Genomic DNA, 26,659 nt, shown 5'->3' on the forward strand with positions numbered 1-26,659 from the left:
ATCATATAAACCTGATGGCTATTTTGTAACCAAAGAGTATAGTAAATTAACGTACTATTATATATTATATCATTATATTCACTATGTAAATCCGTCCTCGCCGGGTAATAATTGCACATTTTAGACAAATCGTTCGGCGCGTTCTATTTATTATTATTATCGTTTTGTTCGTCTCGCGTAAGACCGGTTGATATATTTTCATATTATGTACTCGTGCGTGTGTGTACGGTTTAGTTTTAATAATAATATTATTGTTAACGGCATACAATATGCTCAGGTACAATAATAATAATACCAAACGCTTTACAAACAAAATGAGATTCATCGGTTGATAATCGGTCATTATTATTATTATAGGTGCGCTAAACGAGCAAATATAAAAAATAGAATCTGTATTATTATGTACAAATTCGAGTTTGGTTGGTTTTATTGTGCATAACTGCACGATACGTGACTTCTAATTATTATGGTTTTTAAATCTACCCGTATATTATAAATAAATGATTTTTACGGTAGTCGTGTGCGACTAAAGAGTCCGCGAGCGTGTGCCTAAATAAACGGCTATTGAGTACGGCTGATTAACGAGATGATAAAAACATCATGACGTAAAAAATCAAAGGACGGTGATTCATATGTCAAATAATAAGAATGCTAATACAGAGTCGAGTTACTTGTACTTTGAAGTAACGATAAATCATTGCAAATTATAAGTGCAATTTGAGCGAAGCAGAAAATTGTTCAACGTAACTACTTTTATTTTACAAACAAATGCACGTAGATGGTTGTATTTTGTCACTATACTTGATTTTGTTGTCTAATATCATCTGTACCATTTTTTCTCTGTAATCATTGACCAAATTTTCTAAATTCTAATATTAAATTTTTATAGTTTATTGATGAAGTTTAGATGCGGTGATTATTTTTCTACAGAAAATGATTAATTTTTCGAATAAAATTATATTTTATGGTTGAATTAATTTAAAAAAACAACGATCTATAATATTGTCTAACTTATAGCGAATTGAGTAAAGTTAAACTAAATGCATAATATAATTTAACTACTTAAGTGATAAATTTATATATATTTCTTATTGTTTGTCCGCACTTTTGTTTCGTTGTAGATTTATTTTAGTATTTTACAAAGAAATTAATTCTATGAAGGATGAATCCTCAAACCATTGTGGAATATAGAATCGCATCAAAAGATTAATAGATATACGATGTACACTTTATACTTATGGGTCCGATATGTTTTGATTATTTATTATTTATTTTATTTTACCCGAAAATACATTTTACGTATTTTTACTTTGCATAATACTAATATACAATAATCGAAAAAAAACCCAATATCAGAAGAATATTTTATCATTGATAATATCGTATTAAGTGAAATTTTACAAAAAGTAATATAAAGTAGATATATAAAAAGTAATTGCGTTATCGGTCACGAACTAAACTGTTATATTTGCGATAAGATTTTTAAAATCGCGTAAAGCAGCGTTTCCTTAACTTTTCTATGCCGGACCCGTTAAGAGATAATAAAAATGATCGCGGACTCCTTAATAAAAATTAAAATTAAAAACAGTAATAAATAATAACACTAAATTAATTGCTTTATTTTCTGAACTAAACTTAATTTACGTTCGTGGACCTCCTCTGGTAAACGAGCGAACCCCTAGGGGTCCGCGGACCACAGTTTAGGAAACACTGACGTAGAGAGTTAGCACAGGTGTTTTTAGAAGGGTTTTCGTTATTGAGATATTGAAATCGTCGCTTGTATTCATCTGAATGCTAAAAGCCGCGTATGCTGTATAGTATAACGGCATAATACTTATTAATTATTATATACAAATTAGGGGCGTCATTTCAATATTTGCTAGGGTAGGGCATAATAATAACTGGCCCTATAACTAAAACTTTTAAGTACATATAAAAAAAGGCACTCGATCCGATCGCTAGGTAACCTAACTCTCATTTAACATATTTTTTTATACTTTATAATTTATATATCACAAACTGTATCCACTTTTGTTAAAGTATTAATAATTAAAACATAAAATATCATAAAATATCTTAATTCACATCAATTATTGACCTTCAAAGGCCATAAATTTACGGGCCAGCCCGGTCCAAGAAATGTTGTAAAAAAAAGCTCAAGCCCAGCCTAAAAATCATCCTAAGCTCTTAAAAAACATAGTCCGATCCAAGGATATTTTTCAAGTCCAGTCCGGTCCAGTCCAAAATATTTTTGGAAAAAATGCCCAGCTCCAGCTCGAAAATAATTCCAAGCTCTTAAAAAAATTAGGTTCGGTCTGAGATTTATTTTTAGCCTTAGAACTTTATAATATTCAACTATATAATACAAATGTTTGTGAGTAATAGTGTCTCATATACAAAAACGTCATAATATTCGTTATTTGTGATTATTTCAAAATTATAAAACTGTAAACTTATAATTTTAATTTTAAATAATAATTATTTGTCATACAAAAATAAAACTAAAAGATGCTTAGGCGAGATTTAAAAATCCAATCCAATTTTGGTTTAAGTCCGGCCTGGCCCAAAAAGTTCTACTAAAAAAAAGCCCGAATTAGCCCTTTTTATTTATTTTTTAAGGTCCGGTCCTTGCAGGTCTTTAGTAGGTACATACGTATTAATTATATTATGATATACAACAGACTTCTATATTATATAGTATATTCTAGAATATTCAGTAGAATTAAGAGTATAGAAAACCGGCCCGTTTATACACGGCCACCAGTCAGCCCATTTGACTACTTTAAAATCTAGGGTTGGGCAAATACATACTCCTGCCCCTTCCACCAAAATGACGCTCCTGATACAAATACATATTATTAAAGTACAATCATATATCCTGAATAATGTTAGTACGATAAAAGTATATTATTATATAAAACCTGATCATGGTGAACGGTTATTCAAGAAAAATTTACAAATTTAGGTATATGTACTTGTTTGATATTACCCCATTAATTTAATAATAAGGTAATAAATGTATCGCTACACCATTCTTGTTTGTTATTCCTCCGCCACTTCATTCAATATCGATCAGAAAAAATATTATTAAGCATCTTATAAAAATACATAAGACCAGAATCTATAATTATATCAGATCGTTATAGAAAGCTTACAATAATTTGAAATGGGCTAGATTATATTATAGTTCAGTAAATAACACTCATAATTGCATTAAACTGGATACAAGGATATTATATAGAGCATCGATATTCTGTGGTCCTGAGGACATAAAATATCATAATGGAACCAATAAATATATTTTAGAATCATATTTGGGGGAATTTAAGAGGGAAACGTGATTTAATTCACACGATTTGAAACTATAAATATGTAGGTACAATAAGTATAATAAGAACCTATATAAAATAAAAATATTGTTAAGAATAATTTTACTAAATATTTCCTTTTACACAGTTAATAAATGATGCTTTTGAGAAAGGTTACCAAGTAGATGTCATTTACATGGACATTTCCAAAGCTTTCGACACTGTTTCAACGCCACCTTAAAAAATAAACTTACATCTTTTGGAATTTGTGACCCATTACCGTCATGGCTCTTTTCATATTTTCCCGAATATTAACAATTCGTAAAATACAAAATCTATTTTTCTTATTCTTTTCAGCAAATTACGGGCTTACCATAAGGTTCCCATTTAGTACCTATCCTCTTCCTTATTTACATCAAGATATCTGCTTCTCTCATTTGAATATGCTTTTATTTGTAAATAATCTCAATTTTTTCCATATTATTATATCCTTCAATGACACTGATCTTTTAAAGTCTGATTTAAATGTGCTCGTAAATTGGTGTGACCTAAATAACCTTACTATTAATTAGTTAACAACTGCAAATCTATGTCATTTAATCGTTCCCATTCTACTATACATTACATCTATTACATTAATAATGAACCTTAAGAGTGAATGCTCAATTTTAAAGATCTTAGCGTTTTCATTGACAGTAAATTAACCTTTTGTATGCATATGAACTAGACAAAAAACTAAAAAAAAAACAAATCTTTTAAACAATTTGGTTTTATCAAATTTTCCTTTGCAAACGTAAAGACTATTCGTCTTGTTTACATTTCCTTTGTCAGATCCACACTTGATTATTGTTTTATCATATTGCTCTCCATTCTCTCTCAATCATAAATCGTCATTGGAAGCTGAGCAAAACAAATTTTTAAGTTTTCTTTGTTATCGTTATAATATCTCACTCTTCTTATGCTCCTATTTTGGATATTTTTTTTCTTGATTCTCTTGAATTACGTAGAATAAAAATTGATTTGTACTTTTTTTTTAATGTTGTTAATAATAATTAATAATATTAATTGTCTTGAGTTATTTTGGCGTTTGTCCTTTATGGTCTAGCAACGTTTCACTAGATCTCATGTTACATTATATGTCTCGGTTGTCTCCAATCAACGAACTAATTATGCAATGAATAGTCTGATTAACCGTATTATGCAACCAACTAATAAATATAATATATACTTGTTTTATTTTCCCATATTATATAGCTTTAAGCAAAATTTAAATTACCATATTTATTTGGGAAGCAATTAAAATTAATATTAGACCTTACATTTTCACATTAAGTTTAATCCTTGCATTTTATTACAATTTAACAGTCGTTTATAGTTTAATTCTTATCTTATTGTTTAATATTCTATTTGTTTCCATATATTTATGAATTATGTAATCAATAATTATCATAATTTGTATCACTGTGCACTCTTTTTCTATATAATATGTAATTGGGTTACTTAACCCGTTTAATTATTTAAATAAATAAATAAATTATATGACGTTAAAAAACTGGCAATTGTAAGTTATCGGTATTGTACACGATTTAATAATAACTAATAATCTACGTATTATTATAAATTTTACGGATTTGGTCTGGGTTAATTTTTGCATGCCATATTGGTTCAACATGTTATTTAGTAATGACATTTTTTGAAAATTAAAAATACGAATTTTCAATTACGAAACTACTTCACTCGTACTTATTGATCGTTAATGTTTAAGATAGCATTTATCTAGAATAAAATAAATTATTATATGCTTCACTATTACAATGTTTAATTAATCGTAAATAAACTCGTGCGTCTTAGAAATACCAAGTTATATTATACAATTATTATTATTTCAGGTTGTTACAGATATAGCCAAAGTCTTCAACTAACAACATCATATCTATTATCTTGGACTTCTACTCAGCTGTATCACACACTCACACCATTTATAAATAATGACAACAACAACATCTAGATTGTATAGCATTGTAAGCTTATTTTTAGTTTTCGTTTACCAATACGAAATCTCAAGCTTAACTGTCACTTGAAACTTCAAATATAAATTAAAACAAAGTTCGAGAACTTCGATGATAATATATTATTGTGTGTATAATAGATGTAAAATCTATAATTTTCTTAGACAATTTTATAGTAAGTACTTGTGTGCATTCAATATCCATAGTTTGACTGAGTTCGTATAAAGTTTTACTTGGATACTATTATATTTTGTTAAAAATAATTCTCAGCAATGTTTTAATATAATATTTTAATAAAGTACGATTTAAGTATATTTCCACTTAAATTTATCGAGATACAAATCTTATTAAAAAAGTAACTATTAAAATAATATGCATACCTACTCTGAAACTTTTATTATCATTTTTGGTAGCAATATTATAGCAATAACCATATGTTTTTGTTATAATATTAAGTTTAATATCAGTGTATTATTATAATTATAGACAATTTTAGTAATGTGAGGTAAGGTATAAAAGAATTGGGCTTGGGCTGATTATATTTTTAGTTGTCATATGTATACTGTATAAATTGAATAGAAAAAATTATTGTTTTTCAATGTAGATATTTCTTTTTAAAATAATGAAATTGATTTGAAAATATTCTTACTCTATGTTTATTAAGAAACAATTAAACTTTTTGTCACTTAAACGGTAATTTGAGTTACATAAAGTGAAGAAAACTTCAATAGATGTATAAGAAAACTTAAAAAATAAATTTCAGTAAAAACAATATTTATTGAATTAAACTTCAAATAAGTATATCATTAATTATTATAAAACTTTGAAATGCTTGTTAAAAAAATATATTATTTAGTAATATATGTATATAATATTATTATTTATTATTAGGTACCTTATTGCTTATTCAAAATTCGATTGAAAAATATAATTTAATTCCTGATCAGAAGATATTTTTAGAATTTGATAATAATTTCTTTAAAACTAAATCATATAACAATTAGATCGAAAATGTATCCAATCAAATATTGTATATTTACTCATGTAATATATTTTATAAGCAATAGTTGTATGTATGTTTAAAATTGTTGTGTTCATGTTTCATTAAAATAATTGTTTGTACATCAATAAAAAAAAAAATGATAATAATAAATTCGCGATTTTATTTATTTTTTTGTTCTACAACAGAAATCGTGTGAAAAACTTATATTGATCATTCAATAGACATTTATCAATTAGTATAAACTTGTACATTATACAATGTATAAATCATATAAATAGATCAATGTACGCATTTCCCTAGTATTATAAAAAAATTTAACGGTCAGTTTTGCATTTAATTTAACTATTTGTGTTACATGTGAAAGATCATTTTCTGATTATTCAATGATTTATGATTGAAAGAAATGTATAAATCAATATTAGAAGTGACGATATTTTGCAGTTTTATAGAAAAATTCAGTAAATTGTATCATTTATTAATATTAGTTATTTCGTGTTTTTTTTTCTGTTTTACCTACCTTAACGGTAATATGCGTACGGTTTGTTTTTCGCGTGTGCAATTCTACTCGACAGCCGACATATTTCCTTAGGTACTGTATTGTCTGTATTATAGACTATAGTGTTAAAACAAAAAGAAAGTGCTTGTGTATCAATATATAATACATTAATACACACACACATATATATATATATAAAATATATTATATAAGTAGTAAACTAACCACCCGTTAATAGTCATTAACCGTGGTCGCTTGTAGATAAAATATAATATAAAAAATTTCTATCGATCGGCGTTTGTATAAAACTAAATAAAACACAACCTCGTGCGCGTCTGCGTAAGAATACTATACGATAATATTATAATATGACGGTCACCGTCGCACTATGTCGTTGGGTGTTCACCGTTTTCGTGCCATGTGTTTCAGCGCACGAGGAGTTGAAGTTCTTGGACATGATAACGGAGAAGAGCGAAGCGAATGTCGCTGCCGCGATGCCATCCGCCGAATCGAAGACGGTCGTTCTCTTGACCACACATCAGCAACAGGCGCACCACGGCCGGCAGTCCATCAACCGGCCACCGACTTCGACGCTCATCGGGCACCAGCACCACCACCATCACCAGGTGCCACCACCGCCGCCACCGCCACCGTCACACCACCAGCCTGTGCAGCAGCTTAACCAACAGTCACCGCTGCACCACACACGGTCCAGTAGCAGCCTGTCCGTGGCCACCGACTACCGCGGCGCCGTCGAACCGCCGACCACGCCATCGATAAACCCTTTGGAGCCCGGCGGCAGCGGCGGTGGACGGCGGGTGGCCGTCAACGGAAATGTAATATGCGGCGGTGTACTGGCTCATCAGCCGCACGCAGCCGTCTGTTACCCGCGACCCATGTACCCATTTCCGTTGCCACTACCTAGCCCCGGCACCCTGTGGCACCATGCGCAGCCCCATTTCTCCACGCCTGGTTTTCCACCATTCATCGAGGTAAGTCAGCCACATCGACAATAATACGTATCTTACCGTGAATCTTTAGAATAAAAAAATTGATTTAACCAAAAACGGGTTTTGCATTAAAATTATCTTTTTTCTTTATTTTTCGATTATTTTAAAAAATAATGGGAATTTTCTTAAAAATTCCATCAAGATCCAATTTTTATCAGAAACCACCCGTTATGTTTAATATTAAAGCAATGTTTATGTACGAATATCGTGTCACATTCATAAGGTAAAATGCATATAAATTCTTCGTACTCTGCCCAGAATCTAAAAAATGGAACATATGTTTTGTATAAGACTGAGTTTACAAAACAATAAAATTATGCACGTCATGTCGATAATAAAATAATATTATATTCTGCGCTTATTGATAAATAGACCAAACAAGTTTTTATCCAAATATAAGCGGATATGCGGCGATTCACCAATATATTCGCTCCTTCTTTTTTCTTTATTAGATAGTGTTATTCAAAATTGTCTTTGTAGAATTTTCATTTAATTAAATTAATTTACTTAATAATATACTTAAATACTATAATTTTTCAAATTATTAAGGTTTTTTTTTACTACTTAAGGAGTGTCCTATGGAAATATGAACTTCTAATTTTTCAAAAGAGAATCTTCTTTTGCTTTTGCATTGTAAATTATTTAGCGAAAAATGTTCTAACTTTGTATTCTAAGGATAGTACACCCGTAATAATAGCTTTGAGAAACCTAGGGGCTATGGTGAGTTGAAAATTAATCAACCAAAATTTATAATTAGTAGAAATAGTTAAGTATAATTAACACTAGATTCAAATATCCATTGCGTGCTATTCATTCTTAGTAAAAGCATTTTAATAACTGATAAAAAAATTTTTAAGATACATTAAATTTTCAAAAATAAATATTATATACTAAATAATTCACGGTAAAAAAAGAGGAGGGAATTGTTATTTGAAAAACATAAGTCTATATCACCACCTTAAGTAGTATAAAAATAGCTTAACAATTTGAAAATAAGAGTCATTAAGTATATTTATTTAATGTTTGGTAAATTACCCTGTATATATACGACAAAGTTAGTAGAGTCGGAGCACTGTGCCGATGGAGCGGAGGACGTTACGGGAAATGTCACTGGTACTTTCATTAGAGTGAATAGAGTACAGTGAGTAGCCCTAGTCATTATTATATGGCAGTCGATGTGTCTATAAGATAATAATACAGTATTATAACGAATGGCCGTACACATATATGCGTCTGGCGTCCAGTATAAACAATAGATTCCTTGTAAGTTTTGATTAATTTTTTGGTCAACGTAAAATATTATGCAGCAGTGTGTATACGATAAAATTATTACCTATACTGTTTTACATTATATAAATTCTGTGTGCAAAATGTTCGTTTATGCAGTTGGTAAAAAATGAAAATGTTAACTAATGTTTTTGATTAATTATACATATTTTTATTTAATAAAATTATTTTTGAAATTTCGATCGATAAGTAGACAGTGTGGGTTATATAGCTACTTATACATTTAGATATAATAATAACGATATACTTAATATATAACAATCTGCAGTCGACAGATAATAATACAAGCATTTCGCTATTCCGTATTATAATTCGGATACGACATCGGGAAATGTATTTCGCTGTATAGGTACCTACACTTCACTCTTATAGTGTTTTAATTAATGTAACCTCAACCACAGACTTGGGTTAATTGAACTCGTTTTGTTTAAACTATTAAAAACGTGATAATTGCATCCTTTGCGGTAATATATTTCCAAACATATATAATACACGGTAGATAGAATCAAAGTTGAAGTCCGCCTTACCTAAATACATATTATTATGATAACAGATGTATCCGACAATTCGAATAATAGTCAACACTTAAGGGTAGATATTCCGTTTAAATTTAACAATAGCTATGTAGGTAATGAATTTGTTTTCCTAGAACTAAAATGAGCAGATATATTCAGTGTTAAAACTCGATGCGCATATTTACTGCAACACTGCGGTGACACCGTATAGTGCGCGCTATGTTTTTCGCTAAACCTATCTGAGCAATTTGAATATGTTTTGTTGGAAAATTAATGTATTTTCATACATGCCACGCTTGAAATAATTATAGAGTACGAAGATTTGTAAGTTTTGGTCAACCTTCGGTATACGATAAATTATAATACTTTACGCGAATTTGAAGGAAATAATACAGTAAATTAAACTATAAATATCGTGGTGCGCAATATTACATTTTTTTCATTTTGGTAAAATTCAATATAAATCATACTAATTTAATACAGTTCATTACATTAAATTTGTAAGCCATAATTATATAATATAAATCGTGTTCAAAAGACGGTTCTTGGTCATCTATTTGGCATGTATTTCAAACTTTAAGTACGGTACTAATGTACTATATGGTTTAATAAAATAAATAACGACTATAGAGGTACTTGGAATACTTGATATATTGTTATGAATTATGATACTCCCTAATTGCATTAAAATATAAAGTTTTAATCTTAAGCATTACAAATATCATAAAACAAATAGGTGATAGTAAATCAAAAATTTACGCTAGTCATTTTGCAATTAAAAGTAGTAACAATTTTTTAAATTGTCTTTTATACCTATAAAAGCGTTGATAAATATCAGTATAATATACAGCCAATTATCTTACATTCTACTATACTACACAAGAAATAAACCACAGATTCAACAAATCACGTTTTACATTAAAAATAAATTGTACTGTAGCTTCCTCGTGACTGTACAAGTTGTACTTAAACTAATCAATATAAAATATAATTATATAATGAAATTATTATTGCATTTAAATGGTAAAGTTGTATAAGGTCTTACCTTATAATAAAAATATATATATAATTAGACATCTTAACTAAAATATGGACAATTTGTAATTTGTTTAAGTTTGCCTAAGACGCAAGCAGTTCTATCAATGTTATACAAACGAATAATACATGGTTCAAATTAAAACTAACTATGAAATCAATTTGTTGATTTTTTGTTTGTAATGTAATTCTAGAAAAATATCTAATTTATAGAGTTTGCAATTTATTATCTTGTAACTCGTTGACATCGTTTACTCGGAATCCTAACAAGCGTTTGATATTGTTTTTTTATATATATATTTATCATGATTCTGTTAACCCAATTTCAATATCATTAAAAGAAAAGTATTTCTTGTATCCAGTGTATGGTTATTGGTTTGTAGTTGTATAATTTATATTAAGGATACGAACCACATATAAGCTATATGTGCAACGAAAAATGAATTAAACAAATTGTAAGTAGGTACGAATAATAATTATTTCGCATACTTGTATTTTTGTCAATAAAATAGGTAGTTTAAAAATGGGGATAGGTAAATTGATTCCAAAACACCTTATTTGTGGTAAACTTACTCCCAGATTTTAAAAGGTGTACCTTTTAAAAGCTTAGAACTGTCCGCGTTAATAAGCATGGTTAAAAAAGTGCATTATTGTTTTTTAATAATTATTTTTATTCAAAATGTTATACACACAAATCACAATTAAGTCGGTATATTATATAAAATATAAAAATTGTACAGGGTAAAAATGTATTTGATATGTTTTTAACAAATTAAATTCAAGTCACAAAATATTTTTATTTTCATATTTCACCATTTCCTGAGTTTCTTCATACAATTTTTGGTGATTGTGGTTATTAAAATTAAATATAATAGAATTATTATCGTTCATTTCAAATAATACTTACGAACATTTAAATAGCAAGTCCATAGTTGAATATCGTTTTTAAGTATCTTATGAAATTGAAATTTATGTTCGTCTACTTTAAAAATTGTCTTGTTTCGTTCTCTTGTCATTATCTGTTGGGTAACCGCAACACTATCGTTATAATAAAGAATTTTAGAACTGTAATTTTAGTTGGATACTTGAACTGCAATTGATGACTAGTTGTAATGGTCATCGGTCATGTTTGATGATAAGTTTTTTTCATAATCGATAAACTGATAACAGTACCATAATATTTTAGTGGTCATCTACAAGTGTTTCTATTTTTCTAAACACTATTAGTATTAGAAAATCGGTAATCGATAATCACTAAAACTCAAATTGCGCCTACAGGACTAAGAAAATTATAACTTAGAGATTTTAATTTTAAAAAAAAACAGTATAATATTATATGAATATTGTATAATATATGTATCTTATTCCGCGGCTTCTTCATGGTAAATGTCATATTTACATATCTAATGGTATATAATTAGGTACACGTAAAATAGAGTTAATTTGTCTAAACAACCAATTATACGTTACTCTGCTGTAATATTAAAGCGTTATGGTGTATGTTTCTTTTTTTTTAGTCCCCGACTGACGACTATATCAGTATAAATATATTATATTTTATAAAATAAAAACGAGGGGTGTGATGTTATTGGGATTAACGCCAACCTATCTGTGTTGTGTTCTGAAATTATTATCCCAATAACAACGAGAAAATATCCATTACGAAAGAGGTGGACCGGAAAAAAACAATAAAATAAAAACGAACACCTATATAATTAAACTCGAATCGTGTACAATCTAGAAAATAGCTTTTCTGGAATCGGATAATATATTATATAATAAGTCCGCAGCAGCAGTATAATATTCTTTACATTTTTCCCGTCCCAACTATTTATGTACCTACTACCTAGGTATAATGTATACTGTGTGTTTGTACATATATATATATACAATATACCTATGTATATGTATATAGACACATTGAAAACAAAATTTTTGTAGTTATATTTTCCGTCATAAATGTTGTTGCGTAAAATAGTTGACAGTTAACATGCATGACGAAGGTATATATACCATAATATTGTGTATTATATGTATATAATATTATTACTTGTATCATACCTATATAGTGTGCGTTTGTTAGCTGACGGGCTGGTCGGACGACCAGTTGCGGTAGTGGTGGAGAGCTTGGTGAGAAGGGGGTGACGGTGAGGTAGTATGGTGGCCCCTGCAATGAGCTACAGCCCGGCTGACTCTGATAAAGTTATTAAATTCCCTAGCTATGCAGACGGCAATAAAACGCAGCTTTACGATCCGGCCCATTGCCTGGAACTTTTGTCATTTTAATGAAAGGTATTAAACACACGGGTACGTATCGGCTGATTATTAAAAAAAAAAAAAAAAATACGGTGTTGATGCGATATTTCCCTCTCCATCTTATTTTAACGACATAACGTTGTGCTCGTAATACTAAGTGTATTCAGGGTAAAATTTTCCAAACCTCGTGTTTTTATAGCGTCCTGCAAGCTCCGAGATTTAAAAAAAAAAAATATTTATTTAATATAATGTATATATAGGTATATATAAATATGTACCTATATATTATATTCAATTGGATTGTTATATTTTTAGTAGTAGAGGCTTATACATTTTTTTAATTACTTTTCATAATTTATTTAAACACGCTAGAATTATTGCCAGGGTGGGTGGTAAAAAAAGATGGATACTCGTATAGTGTATATTTTGTACATGGTACCTTTATTAAGTAGTAAAATAATGGTACTTTTTATTAATATTATTATTATTATTTTTATTTTTATTCTCAATATTGGTGTATTTTTATTATTGCTGAACAAGTTTAGTTGATGAACAGAACTGACTATATCACCACAAAGTTGGTTGTAAATAATTCTAATATTAGTTGATAAATGACATAATTTTAGTAAATCGTTTATTCTCTATACACTTAAGCTGTTTAAGAGATTTAGAAGCGGTGATTCATTAAATTTGTGTATAAGTACTATAAGCATTTTGATATTGACTATGCAATACACAGTTTCTATTAATATGTGAAAAATACTTATAATCTATATCATCATTGGTTCAATTGATTTATTAATATTCAAAATATTGTTTTCCATTCGGTTTGGACTAAAAATCAAACACCTAATGTTTTCGATGTTGTTTAAATGTTTCTCTACAAGAGAAAAAATTCTATGACCATGTCTATCAGAAATATTCATTCTGTAATAACAATAAAATAATAATTTTTTCCTTAAACAAATAGATTAATTTAACTTTTGACCACCTACAATAGAACGGTTTATAATATAATTTTAAATTGGTCAATTGCATTTGAAATATATTCATATAACGTGACTATTTTTAATATTCGTGTTGATAACATTTTTAATTTTAGGAAACAATTATTATTAAGCATTATTAACTCGTATCATATGTAGAATCTTAGATATTACAAAAAACGATGACTCTAAAATTCTGCTTCACACCAAAGCCATAAACATTTTTTTAATATAGAATAAAGATACTGAAAATGTGTAGCCAATAAACTACCATTTTCATATTCACCATTAAAATGTTTCTACTTTTAAAATTTTCGGGGGAGGTCCAGGCCTCTGTCCAGTCATGGCCTTGTGTCACACTATTTTTTACAAATTTAGCTCTACCGTGTATTATCAATCATTAAAACGGTGTTAATATTATGTCTCATATCAATTCATATTAGAATTGTATAGTCGTTTTTGTGGTAGTTATTATTTATATTAACTAGACTTATAATCAAAAGATGTATATTTTTAGTAAAAAATTATTTTGTTTTAAATACCATTATTAAACTAGCTAGGTAATTTAAAAAAGGTAAATAAGACGTATGAATATTGAATATGATATGAGAGATCAACTCTTTTTCTCTACTCAATATAAAGAAAAACATTTGCCGTTAAAATTATAGTTTATTATTTAATAATATGATACAAATTTTAGAATATTCCAGTAGTATTTCAGTAATTCAATATTATACTAAAATATATATATTTTTTAAATAAATGTATAGGTAATTATACAAATTACACATCATATTTTATCGTACAAAATGCATAGAAAGACAAATTATATTGCACTCGAAATAGAATGTTCAATGGAAATAATAATTATTATTGCTCTGGACTTTACACCCCGTAAACACGTAAAATAAATAAAACCATATAAATGTTGTAAAAGTACGAATTAAATTAACATTTTTATATAAAAATAAAAAGTTAAAATTGAATAAAACATTGATAAAATTACTGTTAGCATTATACATTTTGTGTAATAGCATGTATTTATTACGAAAACATTTTAATATATAGTACCTATATCATACACTATTTCACAGCCAAATGTTATGATTTCAAAAACATAAAATAAATAGTTAGCAATAGATTTGTTTGCAATCACAGAACAAGTATTAGAGATTAATGGTTCTTAAAATATATCTAAAACTTAAACCAATTTATTCCAAAATAGCTAAGATCGACTAATATAATAAGTTAAATAAGTTGATCAAATCGGCTACATATTTCAATATAACCTATATACTAAAAAGGTAACTAGCTATTATATTTTCAACATAATTTCTTTCAACCCTCATTATCGTTTTAATCTACATTAAAAGAGTAATCTATAGATTCAAAATTATTATTGTAAAAGATGGACGTGAACCTAATTAAAATCCAAGGTATGTTATTATTTACTCATCGGTATTCGCATCTCGCGGTAGTTAGGTATGTGGAAATACCAGCAATTACAATATTTCTGAATTACGTCGATTCACGTAATAAATACCTAAGTATATTTAAATGATATCATTCATGTAGTTACAAATGTATTTGAATACCTTAAGTCCTAAACTGTTTGCATATAAATAGTTTAATGCCCAAATTAATCGATCGATGAACAATGAACATATTATAATTATTCCAATACGCGTGTCTATTATACAAATGTATACGCTTAAAGTTACGGGACGATGCAATATATTAGATATTATCATAGAACTGTTATAGAAATATTATAAGATTGTATTATTTAAAAAATTTCAACATTGGCTGCCTATAAAAAGGTATACCACGTACTTAAATATCGGATTTAATATTTGTGAACCCATATATTAGGAAGTGAAAATCTGGATGTCTTCTCCCAAATTATTTCTATAAATACGTCTTCAATTTTACTAACCTGCAGTAACCAGTAATTTAAATTGAACAGTTGTAATTATAATAATAAGTTATTATACATAATATACCTAACCAACTAATCGTAATACATAAAGCAATAGTTATTTAATTATTTATTTACTGAAATTTATACATATAAATGTAATTTAGACGCCCATAGGTTAAATTTTAGGGTAAAGCAAAATAAAAATTCTCAAAAGTCAACTAAACAAAGGTTTCATGTTAGGTCAATATATAAATGTACAAATAATACATTTGTCATAAAATTAATTAAAATTAATTTTAATAATTCATAAAAAAAAAATATAATCAAATGTATTATTCAGTTTCGTTAAATAAAAACTGTATGCGTTTCATTCCAAACATAATAATGGCATATGCCATATGTACTGAATGAAACTATCTAGGTTATTAGGTTAGGTAGTATGGGAGGTATGATATTATTTATTAAATTATAAGTTCATATTATTTTCCAGCGAGACAATTGCCGCGTCTTCCATCTACCGCCACCCCAAATGTGCGTCCATGGTTATAAACATGATATTAACTTACATTTTAATATTAAGTTTAAAATAATTTTTAATTTCAAATAATGACTCTTTTTAATTTTTCGTGGTGAACCCTTTGATATCTTTGAAGCCCGTTTAATGAGAACAAAATAAATACAAGTAAACCACATGACCAGCTTCCGATCGAAAGAAACTAGATAACTAAGATAATGGTGGTGGTGATCGACACCGTATAAAAAATGGATGACTAATACTTATGTTATAACTATTATAAAGTTTGTATTGAAAAAAAAAACATAAACTAACTTCAAAAAGTAAAAATTATTGCAAGTTAAATTCGCAATATCTTTTTATATTTCTTAATATGTTGGTAACCTTCAAAAAGACCGCGGTCAGGTTTAGTTTTACACTGTGCAGTGAAGCAATATTGTAAATTAACTATACAAATAAAATAATAATAATAATAATAATAAACCATAGAACTCACTTCTGCTATTTATCAGGTTTTAATATGTACAACGGTTATTTAGTACAACCAAATAACCAAAAACTACCCACAATATTGAAGATTAGAATAAATACACTGTTTCAAACCGTGAAAAAACTTATAAAAAATGTACATAGTAAGTAAAATTGATATTTAATAATCGTTATGTTCTTACGCGTCATTCCAATCACAGTGTGTACACTGTACAGTTATAAAATTATTTTATATATGCATTTTATAATCTATGCTTTGTAATGTGAATCATTTAGTACAGTTTTTTTTAATAATATACATATTTTAGAAAATTAATATTACCTATTTGTTCTTAAAATCAAAATTTACAATTGCTAGTTTAGGAAACATTACCCCCACATATATTTTATTTTAATGTTCTTGTGTTATTCAATCCGATGAATAACATTAATTTCCACGAGACATTTATGATAATATATATGTATATAACATATTAATATACAAAATAACGACTATAATAAAACTAATGTTACTAAAACTATTTTAGTGAATTATCTAAAATTGGTAAAAAAAACATTGGTTCTAGAAATCTAATGATGAAAATTTAATATATTTCATAAATCATAAGTCATAACTATATACTTTTATTGTTCTTCAATATTCTTTCGCATGCAAGATTGTTGCACTATCACAAAGTACGTTTATATATGTACCTAATATTTAGTATCATCAAATTAATATTTTAAATGATTTTAGAACGTTGACTGCAGTAGTTATTAAATCGTTAACCGTTGACTTTTTCGATTACCCCAATTTTCAGCTATACCTTTTAACCTATCCCACTTCGTCCCATTATTGTACTAACTAATTTAGTGCTTCTATCTATAATACAATAATTTACCATCGATAACTCGATTCTTCGGTTTAATGTCACGTGATGCTATAATGTAATCAATCACTATAATATTATACTATGCTATACTATACTATTTAATAGATAAAAATAAAATTTTAAACAAATAGCTTATTAGTTATAAGTATTTAAAGTTTAGACAAACGGAGAAGTGAATCAACATTTAGCGGAGTACCCCTATTAATTATACGACTCTTCTCTGCTCAACCAAATTTTAAATACTTATAGCTTATAAACCACTCTTTCAAAATTTGATTTGTTTGTATCGAAGTATTCAAAAAAATATTCTACTTTTGAATAAGGAGTTAAAAGGGCTTCTTGTCGTTAAAAAAATGTTATGGATAAAAAAATAATATTTTTAAAAAATTTGGTTTTTAGCAATTTAAAACTGTACAAAATAAATATTTTTTTAAACATTAATAGATTTTGAAATAATAAGGGTGTCTCACGTCACCCGATAGATAAATATACGACGCCGAGGATGACGTAAAGCCAAACTTTACCACTGGCATTATTATGATAATGATATATGTAGGTACATGAAGGTATACCTACGCGAGTTGGTCGAAAGTCTGTCGGTCGGACGCCGACATTCGCTCGCGCGCTCTGCATTGATCGCTATCGTCTCGTCCGACAGCCGCCCGCTTCGGAAAAACTCCGTCTAAATGCCGACTACTTAGCGTAATAAGTGGTAAGTGTGTGTCACGGTGTATCGGGAGAACCGGTTTTCCGCTTTTGCGCGTGGACATTGTCGACCGAGTCATTGACATCGCCACCGTCGCCGGTGCGTGCAGGTATATTATATACTATATTATATACTACGCATGATACATCGTATATATTTATATAATTTATAATTTAATCTACCTGTATATAATAATGTTCATACATGTAATACATACGTATACCACTTAGATACCATTACTATATTGTGCGGCTTAAGCACGTACACAGGGGGGTGTTTTGAGTGTTCAAATACCCCCCGAAATACTTGGGTTTTTGTTTGGTTATTTACTTATTCAATTTTAATGTTAATTTTGTTAAATTAATGTTTGTATTTAAAAAAAGTATTTTAAGTATACCTAATTTTCATAAAAATGTTTATATATTTATTAAAAAAGTTCTACTTTTCAATAACTGATTTTCAAATATACCCCCAAAACTTTTTTCTGCGTACGTCCCTGGTGTGGTCGGTCTATACCTTATAATATAAGCACGTTTGTTTGATTTTGGCTCTAGAAAAAAAAAATTATAGAGAAATTATACTATATTATATACGCATGACATATTGGTAGGTATAGGTAATAATAGCTACTCATATCACATTTTACGAGCAGTAAGAATTATAATCTGTACATGATGGTCAGCCACCATGACGATAGGCGGTAAATAAAATTCCCACACAATGTTAAAATTAAAATAAAATTCATTATAGTTCATACAATATTGAGTTTATATTTTGTCCATCTTATTTTTTGAATACAACTAATACAATTACAATATAAATATCCATTTTATAACTTTTTTTGACATATAACTAAACATAAATTCTTTTTAAACGAAAAAATAAAAATAAGTATAAACACGTAAATTAAAACAAATAAATAATTATAATTAAATTTAAAAAAATAATAGTATATAGAAAATTATGATTGATTTTGATACGTCATTGCTAAATTATTTACCACAATATATGAATTACTATCAGTTACATAAAATATCTCAATTGGCAAAATAAAGTGGTGCCAATATCCTCACTAATTTTCTCTGTAAGAAGAAATTCACATTTCAGATCTAAAAACCGAGATAGTCAACCGTCTGTTATGGATTGTATGTAGCACTTGGTAAATTTTTTAACGTAGAATTAATAATACTATTTACATTTTTCTGATATTTTTGTCAAAATCGGTCAACTACTTTTTGGGTACTAACATACATTAATCTTTATATTTATAGATTATATAAAATTCTTTTTTATTTTTATCATTAGTGGTAACTTATACTCAAAAATATATGTGATCCATATCCAAATTCTTACGTGAACAACCTTTGTAGGTCGAAAAATGAAGCTAAGTTTAAACATTGCCCGTGTTCAAGTGTACGTCAAAAATATTGAATAAATGAACAATTGTGGTTCCAAAAATTGGTGTATATAGTATAGGTATCAACAAACACACGAAAATCTTATTTCTTATATTTTTGTCGAAATAATTTTTGTTTTTAAATATTCATTCAGATAAATTTATCTTTCGTTTTTATCTAAAATAGAGGTTTCCAAACTGTGGGTCGTTAATAATCTTTTGGTGGGTTATGTAAAATATTGAATACAGTAATTCACCAAGCATCATGCTCATTCCATTTAATAATAATTTATTCGAATTCTGATTTTTGGAATGTTTAAATGTGCCTAAAGACCTATTTTAAAATATTTTGAGATTTTTTGTTCTTCTTATGAATGTCTTGGGTACAAATTTCTGTTTTTCAAAAACCAATCTAACATTTTACTGTAAATGTTTTTTTTTATTTTTTAATGTCGATGGTATACCTCGTTCAAAATTCGAACGAGTGGTTAGTTATTAAAATGTTTACACTATAATATAGGAAAATTCGTCGTGAATGAGCTTGGTGAATTATCACCCTTAATAAATTCAAAAACGGAAGGGAAGCAATTCACACATACAGTACAGCGCGCGCGTGTGTGTGATAACACGGAATCGAAAAACATAATAACAATAATAATGCGATGTAGCGTAATAAATCGACAGACGTATAACACAATATTATAATATTGCCGTTATAAGATGACTTATTATACAACGTGTACCTACACACACGCGTGCCCGGTCACGTGTATATACGTTACAGTGTATTTAGAGATATCGACGAGCGCTGTGTGTGTATATATAATATTAAACGTATTGTATACAAATACAACAAGATAGGTATACGTCATACGTATGGGTAATACACATGGCACATGATATACGTACAACCGCGTCCGCCGCCCGCACGATGTATATCACATCGTCGTGTAATATAACATAATAATATCACATTAACATTCGCTTGCCGCCGCCGCCGAGATCGGGTGGTGCGCGTGATTACAAACTGTTATTATTGTATTATTAAAATACGAATAACATATATACATATCACATATTACCTACAGTACGATATGTATATATTATATTTATTATATTACACGAATAATATACCGTCGCAACAACACACACGACGTGCATTTAATATACGCTACCGTTCGATTACACGCGTCCAAGTGTGTAAGACGGCGACGACGACGAGAACGCAGAAACATCCAATCAACCGTCGAAAGCACACACACACACGAATAATACGTCGACCGATTGGCGTATGTGTTGTGTTATATTATAATAATATCATTACATTTAAATGACGACGTGGCGCCGATCCGGGTCGGAGTGGTGACGACGACGACGACGAGGTGGTCCACACAGATTTCCCATGGTGCCATCTCTCGCGCCCGCGGTCGTCAGATCATCTTCGTCGTCGGAATAAATTATGTACAGTAATTATATGTGTATATACGATGCAATACGAGTGTATATTATTATTATAGTACTCCGTGAATGTATGTGTGTGTGTATGTGTGTGTGTGTGTATCGAAACCAACAATTCCATTAAAATAAACACGCGCGAGTAATAATATATTATATGTATGATGATATGTGTATACTGCACCGCTGAAACTAGTATATATATATATATGTTGCAATATTATAACTATTTATAATAATAATGTTGGGCATGTTTTGTTTTTATTTTTTTTTCTCCTCTTCGTAGTCGTCGCCCTGGTGAGAAGGGGTTTTTCTGAACAATAAGTTCGCGACCACCAAAAACAATGTTAAGTTTTCGAAAACTAATGGAATTGCAGTTATTTGTTATAGGTGCCTGTAAGTCATCAGCGGCTAGTAAAAAAGATAAACGATATGCGTGTACCTACCTAATTTAGGGTATATAAGCAGTCAGATGAAAAAGATTTGAAGTTTATTGTAAACCGTAATTGGTTTTAGAAAAAAAAACACATTTAAATAAATAGAAATAATATAAGTATAATGCATAATATATAGGTATTTAATATATAATATGCTATGATACAATATAGTTGTCATAATACTTTTCCAATTATCTTTGTAACTTCGCGAATTTCGGAACATTTCTTTTTTCGACTACATGAGAATGATATATTTCCCCGCACTATAAATAAAAATCGATTCTGTGAATTAAGTATAGGTCCTCAAAACATTGATTAAATAATAAGACCAAATTACAAATAAATAAAAAGTATTGTTGTATAGTTATTAAAAATGTATAATTATATGTTACTCACATTTGATACAGGCAAAATGTATGTGTCAGTGAGTGAAGAAGAGGGCATAGCGTTCATGTTTTTTTTTTCAAATCTTACACAATCATTGTCTATCTGAATATATTCCTCCCTCGAGGTACTAGTGCTGGTTACGTCACTGCAGTGATCCATATGCCTAAATAATAATATGCACACCATTAAAGCATGACAAACGTGTTTTCAGACCGTTAGCCGATCAAAACAGTTTGCAAGACATACACAATGCCGCAATGGCCGTGAAAAAATCCGTGCCGGTCGACGGTATAGTCGTATTGATGTCAAAAAAAAAAAATACTATATTACCATTCTAACGTACGGTCAATGGGGGTAAAATTCTGATTTGTTTTAAAAGTGTGTCGAATCCGAGACAGGTCGTAATTTTCCGTCATGTCAATTATCTACTGTGTTTTAACATTTTTCTGTCGTAAACATATTATGTACTATAATAATATTATAATACTATGTATATTGAACTATAAAATCGACGCATACCCCGATATATAGGACAAAAAATGTCACAATTTCTTCGTGTTTATAATATTTAGGTACATAGTAATATTCTCTATATGTGAACCTATATGATTATAATATGTAATTGTACTATTTGTACTTAATTATTGGCGAAATAACTGAAAACGTGTACATAACGGAGGGTATTTAACAATCAACGAATAAACCCCTCAAAAGTATTGCACTACCCTTTGCTGCACATGGTCATACCCATCCACCTAATGATGAATATCATTTTTTGAAGTTTATAATACATCAAAGTTGTTTCGAATATATTTGTGTAATTATTACGGCGCCAATAAAACAACTCTCTAATTTTGTAAAATGACAAGAAAATATTATTATACCTATTTCCGGACTTGCCCGGGGATGTCCTTGAAATTTTGCCACCCGGAACGGTGTTCCCGCCTCTTGTTCAGCGTGGAGTCTATAAATCTAGGCAACAACGTTAATATTGTTGTCATGTACTGACCGCACGGATCGAAAGAAGAGGAGTGCGGGACACCTGTTGTCCCGCGAATGAACAACTAAACATTACTATCATTATTATCCAGTAATAATTAATATACAATAGTCATTCGTTTAATTACTATTATATTAATTTATGAAAAACCGCCGTACCGTTATGTAGGTACGTGCCTCTTCCCGCATAATTGTATGATTATAAATTATAATAATTTTAAATTCTTAATAAAATAATAACAATTAAACATAATATATTTTATAAAAGACAAATTCAAAAGAAGTTTTACAAAAAAAAAATGAATAAAATATGTTTACTCTCTATATTTTTGGCAATCCGCGTTTCGACTATTATTATTGTTTTAATTTAACGCGCAGGAATGTTCTATATTATGTAATAGCTATATAATATTGCAATGAATAATAATACAATGTTTTTTAATGTAAATTCAACTAAATTACGACGTTGACATTTCAATTTCTTCTTTTACGCAACACTATAGATAGGTAGGATACATAATGTGTGTAGGCAGACATACATAAATAAATTAACAATTATTACAACTTTGAAAACATAATTTAATAAAAACAAACAACAACAACAACAAGAACAATAATATGATATGCGCGTTTCTTTAAACGTAGGTAGGTATAGAACTAATAATATTATTATGTTAATGCCTAATGACCAATGGTAGACGTTAATGGTATTTTATTTTACAGATTAATGCAACTTTAAGTAAATTTTAAACAGTAATTTTTAATTCTAAATCAGCTTTCATTTTGCTGCATGTCCGCATAAAAAATTTATTTTTATTTCATTCACCACAAATAATACCAATAAAATTAATTACAATCGAATTTATTATTCAATATGTAATTTAGAAATTTAAAAGAATAAAACAAAAACGTTTAACAAAATAATTGTCACGTGCTAGACCAATTATTATTATTTATTTATTCAACTTCATATATACTCGTACTTTCCGACTTTCTCGCTCATATTTGTTTTTTATAATAATATATAATATATCATCAGTAATCAAAATGCATTATGCATTTATACGAGTAAGTAACTACACATATTATACATAATATAATTATTAATTACCATAAAGTTCAATCATTAGAACATGAATATAATTTATATTACAATTAGTCATTACACAAATCAATCAATGCAGATACTATCATCGCTGTAGTCTTTTTTGATCGATTACTTTTTCGAGTCTTTTTTTTTATCTTGTTCGTGGTGTGTTCCATCATACCCTATTGTATTCTACAGCAATATAATTATAAGAATTAAATTCAATAAATTAAACAAAAAATATATTATGTGTTCTCCTAATTTGTAAAAATATATTTTTAAATAATTTTCATGTACAGACATATATGACATTATACTCTGTATATCGAGTATGTATATGTATTGCAAAATATAAAGGTACATATACCATTTCATCACCATGTGTCAAGGTCAATTAACGTCGCCCGTTATGAGTGCTAAGTTGATCTTTGTAATATTATGAGGAGAAGCTTATTATACGTCATAAGAGTATATTATTTTTTATTTTTGAACCAGGCATGACACTATTGTAGAGTATAGATGTTGAGTACTCGTCGTAATTGAATAGGTCATGTGATGTATGTGTTAAATTTACAATTCAATGAAAAAACATTGAATGCGAAAAACGGTTCCACAATTTCCACTCAGAATAAAATATCCATCAGTCTTATTACTTTAAGTTAAAGTAATCTTTAACTAATGTTAAGTCAAAAATTAATTTAAAAGTAAATACAGAATTGTTTTATTAAGTTTAAAAAAAAGCTATTTTTATGTTTATAATACTAGCCTACTTTATTTTTTTACCAACTGAACACTATATAGTTTTTATTATACAATTTAATTTATTTAGGTTCTATTAGGTATTTTATTGAAATTTTTACTCGTTAGAAAAAAAATTAATTCGTATCAAACTTACCCGAAATATTTGTTGACATGAAAACGGAAACAACTGAAATGTAATAAAATAAAATAAAATAAAAAATTAATTAACTTTATTTCTTGTGTAATGAAGAGTTTATTTTTTGATTTCACTTTAGTTAAAAAACAAATGAATTATGTTAATAGTGACATTAACGGAAATTCAAAAGTAACTAGTCAGTAGTCACGTTAAAAAGTTAAAATTAAATCAACTTCTTAATTCGTGAATGCACTGAGTTGACATATCAAACACAATGTAAAAAAATTCAGAGAACTACGAGGATAAATGAACTATTATGTAATTAGATTTTAATCGGTATAATATAATACTATATAATTATGTTATATACCCTATATTAATGATATCGCTGGTACCCGCGTATATTGTATATAATCGCAAATCACAATAGAAAGCAGACTTTTTCACACGTTACTTTTGGTTAGGTTAGGTTATGACCACTATATATTCAGTTGCACACCTCATCATATTATTCGATACGTATGAGGATGTGTTTGAATAATGTGCCCTTCGTCTTCAGTGGCAAAGGGTGAAAAACGGAAAAATGGGAGACAGTGTTTTATTATGCAACGAAATTTAAACGTCAATCATGTGGATGTTCTTATTTAGTAATATGTGACTAAACGCATATTATCGTCAAAATCTGTGAAAAACGTAAAAACTTATAAAAAAAAAAATAAAAAAATTATGTACCCACCTTAATATTAAATTAAATATTTAATGTATTGATTATAATTATATTAACTAATCACTGCAGCAGACCACCATACCGTAATGCAATATTATTATCGTGTTTTATTTTTTCAGAACGAGAGGTCCAGACACTGTTGGTTACCGATGTTCAATCAGGAAATGCAACCGGAACCGGTGAACTTGCAGAATAACAACCACCATCAACGTCGACCGGAACCAAGTCGGGCGCTGGAGATCGCGGGCAGGCTGCAGCAAGAGCGTGCGGCGCAAAACCGACCGGCACCCGCGAACCCCCCGGCACAAGACGACCGGGAACAGACTAGACACCACGCCTAACCGAGACGAGCGCAGTCATAGTATACAATATTATTATACTATATGATACTATATTATAAGTTCCATTCTGCGATATCGTCATGAACCCGTTTATACGAATCGTTTACAACAATACCTAAATAATAATAACAATAACCATCATTGGATGACGATCGGCGACGGCTGTATAGTAATAAAAAGCGATAGGTATTAATACTTTCGTGGTTTTGTATATGTGCAGATGAAGGAGACACATAACTACAGGCGAAACGCGATCGTCCAATTTTTTTCAAAATTTGTATAAAAAAGAAAATTAATGAAAAAATCGTTACGACTTTAATATTATTAACGTACTATATTATTATTATATTATCGTCGTCATTGATCGACGAGTTTATGCGGTCAGAGACTTAAATTTATTGTTGTACCTATTATCGACGACCCCCCCCCCCCGCGCCATCGGATTTTGATATCGTTGTATTATACACATTTCTGCCGCCAGCACGTACATTACATAGAGTTAGATTTAATAATAATAATATAAATAATAATAGTAGTATATGAGTA

The 26,659-nt window shown here is 28.8% G+C and overlaps 1 protein-coding gene across 1 annotated transcript in view; it reads left to right on the plus strand.

Moving 5' to 3' along the window:
- LOC132924615 (doublesex- and mab-3-related transcription factor A2-like) overlaps positions 1-26,404 on the plus strand; it is a 151,956-nt gene extending 125,552 nt beyond the window's left edge. Inside the window, exons 3-4 of the mRNA XM_060989025.1 lie at positions 7,246-7,808; positions 25,892-26,404. Of these exons, the coding sequence (XP_060845008.1) occupies positions 7,246-7,808; positions 25,892-26,113 (785 nt within the window). The 3' untranslated portion in view covers positions 26,114-26,404. The remainder of the gene's footprint in view (positions 1-7,245; positions 7,809-25,891) is intronic.
- Positions 26,405-26,659: the final 255 nt, after the last annotated feature.

The sequence above is a fragment of the Rhopalosiphum padi genome, chromosome 3, assembly GCF_020882245.1.
Source record: "Rhopalosiphum padi isolate XX-2018 chromosome 3, ASM2088224v1, whole genome shotgun sequence".
NCBI lineage: Eukaryota > Metazoa > Arthropoda > Insecta > Hemiptera > Aphididae > Rhopalosiphum > Rhopalosiphum padi.